Source organism: Harpia harpyja, chromosome 15, assembly GCF_026419915.1.
Source record: "Harpia harpyja isolate bHarHar1 chromosome 15, bHarHar1 primary haplotype, whole genome shotgun sequence".
Classification (NCBI taxonomy): domain Eukaryota; kingdom Metazoa; phylum Chordata; class Aves; order Accipitriformes; family Accipitridae; genus Harpia; species Harpia harpyja.
The window spans coordinates 26406354-26417487 of record NC_068954.1 but is presented as its reverse complement, the minus strand read 5'-3'; the positions used below and the strand labels follow the sequence as shown (position 1 = coordinate 26417487).

Genomic DNA, 11134 nt, shown 5'->3' with positions numbered 1-11134 from the left:
GAAGCGGCGCTTTCCCAGGCCGGTCCCGCCCGGCGGCGGAGCAGAGGCTGCCGGGAAGTGTAGTCCCGCCTCCGGGTGGCGAGCCCGGCGTACGGCCCCGGCGCTCCGGGGGTCGCTGCTCCGCCCGGCCTCCGCCGCTGCGCTTGAGGCCCGGCCCAGCACTGCCGCGGTGCGGGAGCCGGGGGAAAGCGGCGATGTCCGGGCCGCCGGGGCGACCTCCTGCCCGCTCGGTGCGGCCCCTGAGCCCGGTGTCGGCAAGGAGCGGGGCTCAGTGCGGGAGCCGCCATTTCAGCGGTGACTGCGGTCAGGCCGGGGCCTTGTTCCAGAGAGATTAAAACCCGGGTAGCAAAGGAGTGGTTAGTACTGCGGCTGTAGAGATAATAATGTTGCCGAGGTCATGTGAATGTCATGGCCCCCTGTCCTTTGCCCAGCCAGTTCCCTCAACAGTTGTTCCATGCTCTCTGTACACCTCACCTAGTTTTGTAAAACTAAACCCATTCTTCTAATCTGTATTACCATCTCTTTTTTTTTCTGGAGGGCAACCACGTGTGTGGGCCTTCACGTGTGACCTGTGAACCCCTCCCCATAGCTACAGCCCTGAACGTTTTTAGGAGCAAAAGGAGGCGTGGGTCCGTTTTGGAGACGGGCAGGTGAGAGCTCATGGGTGGGCAGCAGGAGCAGGCAGCAGGGAAGGTGGCTGCGGCCAGGGGGGATGCCAGGGGTGCGGGAGCCGGCACCAGCAGCGGGTTTCACATCCAGGTGGGTGCAGAGCCCCTCTGCGGGGAGGAGAGCGCAGGCGGGCGGTGAGGGTGCTGTCTGACGGACCGGGTGCCGATCCCTGGCTGGGCGGTTGGAGGTGGTGGGGGGGCTGGCGGACCCTGTGTGAACAGTTGAGATGACAGCAGCGCAGCTGAGGTGTTGAGATGGGTGATGGTGAATACAGCTGCTTATCTTTAATGCTGGTTCTCATTTGGGGTTGGAGTCAAAGCTGTCGGGCTTTTCTCCTGCCTGGGTGTGTGTCTCTCCTTTTGGGAACGAAGCAGCCCTGCCTCTAGCAGCAGAAAACCAGGGTACTACAGCTGTCACTGGGCTGTAGGTGTTTATGCATGTGAGATGTAGCAGGGATGATTTAAAGCAGCAGTCTCTTCTGAGGAAGCGTGCAGTGCTCCTGCTGGCTTCCCTGAGAGGCGTGCATGTCCCTAGGAGGGAATTTAACTTTTTTTTTTTTTTTTTAAATTTAAGAAATGTAAATGTTCCAAAGACTGGCCTCTATTTAGATGTGGGGGCCCGGGGCATCCAGAGCTTTTTGGAGTTCCCTCATACCTTTTTTAACAAATGCATGTCTTGTTAAATAAGTGTATTTCACTGTAGGATTGACTGATGTAAAAAGCTCCCCGAGGGGAGGAGCTGGGTGCGCCATGCTCCTGAATTACACCGCCAGCTCACCGTGTCTTACAAAACGCTGGGAAGTAACTCTGTGCTTTACTTTTAAAACCTAAATGAAGTAGTGTGAAAAGAAGCTAAGACTTACTGAATCATTCTTACAGTCGGATCTGATGATCAATTGCTCGAGGCCAGGTTTTTTGTTCCTCGTTTCCCTTTTTCTGCCTCTCCCCCCTCCATTTCTTAGCTGGACCCTGCTAGAGCCGGGGAGAGCTACTGCTGCCCAGGTGAGGAAGGCTCCGGCCCCCCGGGCAGCGCTTAAAATGTCGGTATTCTTGCCGCGTGTTCGCAATTTGGCATTTCTGCGTTCCGGTTCTGTTATTTAAACTCCTCCGGGGGATGTGAGAGAGCCCAGTCGTCGGGGGATTTTTATTATTTATTTTTTATGACGTTAAAACCCAGCTCAGCCGTAATCCCCTCTGGCAGCCGCGGTCAGGCCGAGCTGCTCCACCGTCTCTTGCCTCTCCCCCGCCCCTGACAGCCGCCCGCTTTTGGGGGGACCCCAAACCCCTCCCCGCCGCCGAGGCTCCCCCCGCGGGCCCTCGCTGCCCGCCGCTGCTCTCCCTCCTGCGAGGGGACCGGCCGGGCGGCGCCGGGAGGGGAGGCCCCGCTGTCGTGGGGCGTTATCCCCCCGCGGGGCGCCCCGCCGCCGCCGGCGGCGGGCGGGGAGCGCCGGGGGCCGGGGCCGGGGCGGGGGGGGCGCGGCGGGCCGCGCCATGGGCTCGGCGGCCGGCGGCGCCCTGAGGGAGGCCGGCGGCCGCCGTGGGCCGCAGCTCGTCCGGGGCGGCGCAGGCTGCGGCAGGGGGCCGCGGTGGCAGCCGCCGGGGGCGGCGGAGCCGCAGAGCCGCCATTAGCGGCCTCTCGCGCGGCTTCCGCAGGCCGGGGCTCGGCTGGAGGAGGGAGGACGCGTCCGCCGTGAGTACCGCCGGGCACGGTGGCGGCCGCGGGGGGACCCGCGCCGGGGAGCGGGGAGAGCAGTGTTTCGGTATGACAGAGGACTGGAGCGGGGTTACTCGCCTGTCCCGGCGCCGAGCCCGGGAAGCGGACACCGCCTCAGCGTGAAGGCCGGGCGGGAGGCGCGAACCGGGCTGTCGTGGCGGACCGGCAGGCGCGGGGGCCCGCGGCTCGCCTCCCCGCCCCGCCGTCGACCAGGCGCCGCGGGTGGGTCCTCGGGCTGCCGAGGGGCGATGCCTCCCCCTGCTCCTGCCTTGGCTTGCGGCTCCCGGGGCACCCCCACGGCCTTCACTAACAAACATAAGCAGCAGCATCAACTGAACCCCGCGGCTTTAAGCCACGCCTCGCTCCGGGCATCCCGCTAGGTACACCTTCAGGTTATTGCCACAGCACAGACCAAACGTGAAAAGGCGCTCGCTGATTGTTGACTGTGTGCGTTTCTCAGCTTTGGCAGAGAGTGAGCCAGTTTCACTTTCAGTTCTCGGCGCCGCAGCCCTTCAGACGGGAGCGGATACTCCTTTGAAGCGCACATGAGCGAAATAGGATGTTTGAGTTATGCTTAGAGTCAGAAAGTAGTCTTGATGCATTAAATTGGGTTTGCTCTTGAAGGGGCTTTGCTGGTTAATTTCTGTGGGGAAAAAACCGTTTATGGGTGAGGTAGAGCCTGAACACGGTGTTACAATATGGTGAAAAGAAGGCTTTTACTTTTTTCTATTTAGTGTCAACACACTCTTTTACTCCAAGACAGTTTTGCAGTTTGTATTTATATCCTCTAACGATGTCAATTTGCGTAGATTGTAGTTGTAGACTAGAATCTAGACTAGATTATACATGTTGTGGCTCTGCAAACTGCTTGTCAGAGGCTCATGCTCTTTTCAGTGATTTCAGTGGGACTCTACCGAGGTGAAACAGTCTGCAGACTAAGGTTTAGTTTATTCCCATAGTTGAAGGTGGGAGAGGGCAGAAGGTGGTAAAGACAGAACGTAAATCTTGCAAAGTAAAACAAATGTTTAAAAACAACTTCACTATTAAGCTCAACAAGAAATGGTACTGATTTAATTAACCAAAGAAGACTTTATTTAGGTTTTGTTCAGTGGATTTGCATCCGGGTGGATTTGTGCTTCCATAGGAGCTGTGTTAACTTCTGTGCGTTCTGGCATGTTTTTTAACATGCCTTCCTCACTGAAATCTGTATTTTCTGACTGCTTTTTCCTCTCTAGATTCTTTGCCTTCCCTTTATGCCTCAAAAATTTTTCAATTCATTTGTCTGTTTTGGTCACGTTTGACAGCCGAGCTGGAATCGCAGAGATAATTTCTTATAAGTTTTGTGAAGATCAGTGGCTGTGGAAAGGAGAAGGCCTGAAATTAGTATCCCCAGTAAGGAATAGGCAGCTATGTCTGCCACATCATCTATTTAAGAGACATCAGACAAACGATCTATCCATGATAGCCATTGGTGATTATTACTAGCAGTGCCATGTGCTGGCAGCGTTATGCATCTTTTGGTTTGCTGTGGTTATCGAACAGGAGGCAAAGATGCTCCTCCCTTCTGCAGTCACAGTCTCCTGGAAAGGGATATGTGAATGGTAAGCCAGGGGTGGCATAATGGTCCATGAATTGTAAGCCATCGCATCTGTTACGATTACAATTTCAGAACTCTGTCATTAGGGGAGTCCACAAGTCCCATCTGTTTCCATTTGAAGTTAGTGTATAAAATTATTTGTTTGGATGCTAATAAATATTACATTTTCAGACTAGGAGACCATGCAAGGCTTTGTCATTGTTTGATATTTTCACCAAGGATCTGAATAAAGGCCTGGGAGCCAAGGCTTCTGAGTTGCCATCCAGTCATTGACCAGCTGGAGTAACCAAAGCTTTTTAACCTGGATGCAGAACATTGCCTAAACATAGCTTTATGCTACGCAGGTGCACAGCCTGAAAACCAGCCAAAAAGAAACTGGTACTCCAAAGTGCTGTTCTTACGGACAGGCTCTGTGTTTCTTGGCAAGTAGTACAAAATGTGGGATTAGGTCTCTTAATTTAAGATGCTCAGTCATGCTTCTCTGTAATAGTGTGTGGAGAGAAACAAATGCTGCCGGAGGGCAATTCCTCCTGCCTGAGACACTATCTAGTGTCTAAGATAGTGTTAGAGGTGTGCTGTTTCTTTTTCATACACGATGTGTAAAATTGTCAAAAGGTGTATTAACATCATATTTCCTAATTTTTTTTTGTTCCTGTATCAGTATTAGTGGGGCTAATAGGCTTAGAAGACTGAAAACAAAGGATCTTTATAACATCTTGAATCTACAGGATTGTGGCTCTGCATTCATTTCAGTTCAGAGTTCAAACATAATCCCATTACTTTTAAAATCATAATTTGGCTTTCTGAAATAAGGCAAGATGGAGGAGAGATTTAAGGCTGCTACAAAAGAAAATTGTGGAAGTGTAGTTTAAATGCAGGCTACAGAAGGCAAAAGTCGCCAGCCATGAATATTGCTGTCCTCTTAGAGTTGGACGAAAAGAGAATGCAGGGACCGAACCCTCATTGCAGGGGAATTCTGTTTTATTCCAAATGTATGGTTAAATTACATAGAATAGATCACATTTGTTTTGAACTAAAGTCTAGGAAATACTAGCAACAATTAGATTAAATGAGGGCATAAGAACTTTTTTGCTTTATCAGCTGGCATTCTGTTGTTCATGCAGTGTCAGGACAAAAGGTTGGATAGATAATCTAGAGGCTACTAATTCTAGAGGCTGATTCAAGCTTAGGGCTACTGTAGTGAAGTGCTTTTGGTCTTACCTGACATGAGTATAATATTCTTCCTCTGAAGACTTTGTTTAAGGGAATACGTACGGCTACATCTCTAGCATAGGACCTTATGGAAGGTCAGGACATTAGTTTAACTGACAGCAGTACGACTTGTGAGATGGTGAATTACATGTCTGATAATTTGGCTAGAACAGATTCCCTCCTATCTTACTGTAATGCTTGATTTTTCTGATAGCAAACTATTTTTTCCAAGCTATGAGACTTTATCCTCTGCTTTGAGTAATAGTTTCTCCCATTAGGGCTGCCTGCAAGGTTGCTGTAAAGTACCTCTATCTTTAAGAGTGGATTTGGGGAACATACCTAGTTACATCCAGATACAGGGTGGCCCTTTCTGGTGAGAGACCAAGACAAGTGTTTGTGTATAGCTTACAAGGAATACCTCTTGGAGGAGAATGGAGTCTGCAAACAAACAATCTTGGAAGGGTACAGAAATCAAATGGATTATGTTCTGTGCTTTCAGACCAAAGGCTAAGTCTTGAAAACATGATTCCTGCAACTGTTCACACTGTCCTGAGTGCTCTATATTTATGCTGCCACAGAAAGAACTGGTTACACTCGGAGGAGAAACACAAGAAACACTAAGGACTGAAATGCGCTTGCAGCTAAAGTATCCTCATCATGAATAGGTATACAACTATCAGACAGCTTGGTGATGGGACCTACGGCTCTGTCCTCCTAGGGAGAAGCATTGAATCTGGAGAACTAATAGCCATTAAAAAGTAAGTATTTTCTTTTGTTACTTAACAGTGGATGGTCCAGGTTTTTCCATTCTGTGGTCCGCATCACTTGGTCCTGCTGGTTTGAGTACTTAACATTCCGTACAACATTTATATTTGAAGTTGTGTTGGGGCAGCCTGCAAAGCTCAAGTTCCCTGTATCCTCCAAAGCCCCAGCAGAAGATAAAGAGGGTGAGATCTATAGGCTTATAGTGCCAGTGCTCTGCTACTATGTGCAGTCAAACATGTATTATGTATATTATTTAGAGTATTCTGCGATTGGAGTCTGCAATCCCTTCCCTGCTGCTTACATGGTTCATAACATTTCATGGTCTAATTTCCAGAGTAATGTTAATACTGCAGTGATAATTAACACAATGGATGTCATTGTCCATTATCTGTATCTTTATATGCTATTACATGTTGGTCTTTTCAGCTTAAGATTTTCTTAAAATTCCTTGAGAAATCCACTTGATTTTCTCTGCTGCTTCAGCAGTGACCTCAGTTTGTAAATGGCTTATTTGTCCTAGTCGTGGTAAGAGACAGCTGTAAAGCATCGCAGGCACCTTCCTGAAATGCCGACCATGACCCAGGGACAGACTTGTCAAAAGAGCTTTCAGTACAATGCTGTTTTGTATGAACCATCAATAGCTGGCTTTAGGAACTTTCTAAATCCCCTGTGCTGAGAGTATTTTTCCTTTATCAGACCTTGCCAGAGGCACCTTTGATTTGAATTTTGCAACGTGGTAGAAACTCAAAAATTTCAGAACAAACCAGAAGATGGTACTCTGTTAGCTTACATGTTAATGCCAGTCCATTATTAAGAACAGAAATGGCCTGGTGGCTGAAGGCACAAGACAGTAACTGCAAAAACACTGCTTAAACAAAAAAAATAATCCAGACACCTTCATGAAATGAAGGGCTTGTAGTTCTTAAACTATTCTAATTATAAGAGCTGATTTCAATCTGGAAAGTTCCTACAGTAATAAATGATACTGAATTATTACTAAAAGTCTGACAAAGACTCAGATCTTCAAAGGGTCCCTAACTCCCTGTGAAATCCAGACTCTAAGCAGTTGGGTATTTTTGTAAGTTTAATATGTGGTCTTTGTGTGTGTGTGTGCGTGTATGTGCGAGCCTTTGTCCTGTTTGTCCTAAAGCAGAGAGTTATGTGTGAAAGAACTGAGTCATAATCAAAATGCATATGAACAAATAGGACCATACGTTACACACAAATATTATGTTCAGAACTATATTCTGCCTTAGGAGCAAACAGATCTGCCACGCAGTTTGCTTCTGTTAGAGCAGAGCTGCTTATAAGCTTGAAAGGAAAGGCAGAATTTGAGAAGCAGTTGGCATGATAAGATGCAACGCGCAAGGAGAAACATGAGGAGCAGTGAAAAATGAAGAAATACAACTTAGAGGGGAAAGGTATTGAAATTACAGAGAAACCAAAACATAGAGAAGAGGAGCAAGAAGAATATGATAAAACTGGAGACCCAGTGAAGTGATTTAATTTGGTCTTCATTAGATTCGTTTCAAAACCTAGTCTGAGTTGTTCATAACTGTTGTAACCCTTGTTCTTTTTACAATTAGACTTGACTCCACTACATCATATACTGGAAGGAAAAATAGCATGCCCTTACTTGGTGAAGGCTCTGAAATTTTTGCAGCAAGATATATACATGAAAAAAGGCAATCCTGTGTAATAGTAATGCTTTTAAGTTCTATTAGAGTGTACCTTGTCTAGAGATGTAAAGTTTTTTGACAAAGGAGATAACACCCTATATTTTGATGGAAGAACTGAATTGTTAAGATGTAATGAGACGTATGGGTCTAAGACCAGCTGATGTTGACCATGTATTAATCATTTTTTACCCTCTACTATTGTAGAATGAAGAGAAAGTTTTATTCCTGGGAGGAATGCATGAACCTTCGAGAGGTTAAGGTACTTGTTTAATTCAGTGGTTGACTTTAAATTAGACAATCCCTGTTGCATTTTGAGGTAGCATCAAATTCTTTCCACCCCTTTTATCAAAAACTCCCCCTAACATGAGCTGTGCCATATGGCATTACAGTTCTGTTTCCTGGCTCTGCATTTGAACGGGGTGTCTGTAGTCTTACTAAAATTCTGTAGTCTTACAAGAAATCATTCGGTTGTAGAGAGCTGCTTCCTGCTTGCTGTGAGTGGTGTGTAAGTGAGAGAGCTTTCCTATCACAAAACCTGGAGTTGATTGGTGTTTGTTTTTCAGGGCTTGAGAACACATGCCCTTTGCACAGCAGTAACCTTTGTGCATGCAGTTGTTTCTGGATAGTTGGTTTGGGGGCAGACATTTAGCATGAAATTCTGACACCAGCAAAGCTTTAGGGCTATGTTCTAAGGACTCCCTTAATTTCTAGTCCTTGCTATCACTGTTGCAAACATGCAGAAAACCTAGTGACTTTTCTTACAGTGCCACATATCGGTACTATGTTGCTACAGCAAGAATGAATGTAGAATACACTGAAAATCTAAAAAGAAGGGAGAACGAAGACCCAAGTATGCCGATTTTGGCTGGGATAGAGTTAATTTTCTTCATAGCAGCTTGTATGGGTCTATGTTTTGGATTTGTGACCAAAACAGTATAGGTAACACAGGGATGTTTTAATTATTGCTGAGCAGTTCTTGCACAACCTCAAGCCTTCTCTGTTTTTCACACTTCCCTGCCAGTGAGTAGGCTGAGGCTGGGCAAGAGGCTGGGAGGTGTCACAGCCAGGACAGCTAACCCCAGCTGACCAAAGAGAAATCCCATACAACATACGCTCGGCAATTAAAGCTGGGGGAAGGAGGAGGAAGGGGGGGACATTTGGAGTGATGGCGTTTGTCTTCCCAAGTCACCGTTACACATGATGAAGCCCTGCTTTCCTGGAGATGGCTGAACACCTGCCTGCCGATGGGAAGCAGTGAATGAATTCCTTATTTTGCTTTGCTTGCAAGCGCAGCCTTTGCTTTGCCTATGAAACTGTCTTTATCTCAACCCACAAGTTTTCTCACTTTCTGCCCTTGCAATTCTCTCCCCCATTGCACTGGGGGGGAGAGCGGGGGGCAGGGATGAGTGAGCTCAGCTGCCCACCAGGGTTAATCCACAACACTAAGGAAGAATTTGCAGGGTTATATTTAATCATAAGTCTAACCTGACTATTGCCAGTGCAAGTACAAGGAGAGTGTGAATTCTGCTAGTTGGAAGTTACTTATAGAGAAAATGCAATTGTTTTGGTGCCTATTGTGATGCCAGATAGCTGGCTTTTGAATCACCAGTACTGTACATGTAACTGGTAATACTTGGAGATCTGGTCTTTGTTCTCAGAGCTGCCTGATTATTTAAAATACTGAAGAGTTTTGGAAGCCAAGTCTTTGCATCAGTGAAATAGGTTTTTTTCTTTTTCATTAGAATAAGACCCTTGTGAAATCCTGTTTGTATTTTCTGTTTCTAGTCTTTGAAGAAATTAAACCATGCCAATGTAGTAAAGCTGAAAGAAGTTATCAGGGAAAATGATCATCTGTATTTTGTGTTTGAATACATGAAGGAAAATCTTTATCAGTTAATGAAAGAAAGGTATGTAACAGCGTCACCCATTCCTGAGATAAAATAATTACTTGCGTAATGTGCTTTTAACACCTGTGTTACTTTTCAAAGGACTTTGGATCGTTTGTTTAGGCTTAGATCACTATGGCTTAAAGCCGTGTGCTGCAGTAGGAGCTGTGGCTGTCACCTTTGAGCATATCCCAGACAGTTTAGTGAGACTTTCCAGTGCCTCTTCCCAGATTAGCCTGGCAGATAGGTAGGGTACTATTTTGAGAGTTAGGAACTGTGGGCTTTTAACAGCCCTCACCCTGAAGGGGCATTGATTTCTAGGTAAGTACTCCAACTAGAAGTGCTTTTTCTATTAGAAGGTGGTGTCACCACCTCTTCTGTTATGGCTTCCTCAGATAAATGATTAAATAAAAAGTGGTTGAAATGATAATCATGAGGGGTCAAATTCTGCATTGGTTCTAGGAATTTTTTTTTCCTTGCAATTTGAACTGACATGTCCAAAGACTGCTTATTTTATTTGTCAGCATTCTCAATAAAATCTAGCATTTTATATTTGCTGTAGCATTAATAAAGTCTTAATTTTAGCCTTTGGGCTATGATAGCATCCTCCAGAGGATAATTTGGGGCAAAATAGCTCCCTGCTTTGAATTCTTCTCTGAGGAGGCCATTTTCTCTCTATGGACCATAGAATCAGCCTGGGAGATGTCAGTAATTTTACTTGATTTAACAACGTAAAGTTACTGTTATAACATATCTCTGTGAATACTACATAAAATACCTTTTTAAGCATAAAAATACTTATTATGCATGCACAGGTATAGAACAGTAACTAAATTGGGCACATATATGTGGATGCTGATTTTTAATTATATGGAGTGATGAACCTTGAGAAAATGGTTCAAGTACATAACATACACACCAATTATCTGTAGGAATTTCTTAGAAATGCTTGATATATTCCACCTCCTTATGAAAACAAAAAGGGCAGATGTCTGTAAAAGTGTGCTACGCATCGTGTTCTCTACGGTTTAGCCAGGCCTTGCACTGGTTAGACATTGTATAAATTGAACGTTTAAGGATGTGATTTATTTGCTTAAGTCTTAGTTAAAATTGCCAGTCTTGCTGGAAGGGACTGCAGAGGAAATATGACCCTCTTTCTGCTGTAATTAAAAAAATAAGCAAGCAAATATGTAAAGCTGACTCTAGTAGCTGAGCTCACTTCTGAAATATGTGATGGTCAGTTTTTTTGAGAGGAATTGAGCTCAGGAAATTGAGTAAGGCCCAGGCCATCTTCTTCATTCAGTCAGGCTTTTTCTGAATAAAACTGTCACTGATTGCCACCCCAGCCCATCTCTACTGTGGTTTGGCATGTGCAGAGGCAGCTGGTACAGAGCTGTTTGATCAGAATCCTCTCCTGGTAAGAGGGGCTATCATTAAACCGCCTGCCATGGCTGATCTTCTTGCCTGAATATTATGAGAAGGGCCTCTTGTTTTCAGTGGTAGCAGATGAAACTGTTCTTTCAGATAACAGAAGAGAAAGAAGTAGCACATCAGCTGTTAGGTAATAACAAGGGAAAGTCAAAAGTATGGCTTGTATATGCTCTAGAAGAGAG

At 45.9% G+C, this 11134-nt stretch overlaps 2 protein-coding genes across 8 annotated transcripts in view; both read left to right on the top strand.

The window, feature by feature from the left end:
• The window catches only part of LOC128152008 (glutathione S-transferase 3-like), a 119776-nt gene that overhangs the window by 75507 nt on the left and 33135 nt on the right, over positions 1 to 11134 (top strand). The gene's annotated exons all lie outside the window — the stretch shown is intronic.
• CILK1 (ciliogenesis associated kinase 1) overlaps positions 137 to 11134 on the top strand; it is a 31452-nt gene continuing 20454 nt past the window's right edge. For 2 of the 6 annotated variants that reach the window (XR_008238516.1, XM_052809932.1), the window contains exons 1-4: positions 2222 to 2358; positions 5691 to 5949; positions 7840 to 7894; positions 9421 to 9542. Coding sequence is in view for 5 of the 6 variants with exons in the window: in XM_052809932.1 (XP_052665892.1) it covers positions 5849 to 5949; positions 7840 to 7894; positions 9421 to 9542 (278 nt within the window). In the remaining variant the exon portion in view is untranslated. Of the gene's footprint in view, positions 651 to 2221; positions 2359 to 2927; positions 3984 to 5690; positions 5950 to 7839; positions 7895 to 9420; positions 9543 to 11134 lie in introns of those variants that run through there. The other 4 variants (XM_052809934.1, XM_052809933.1, XM_052809936.1 and 1 more) reach the window with 4 other exon arrangements.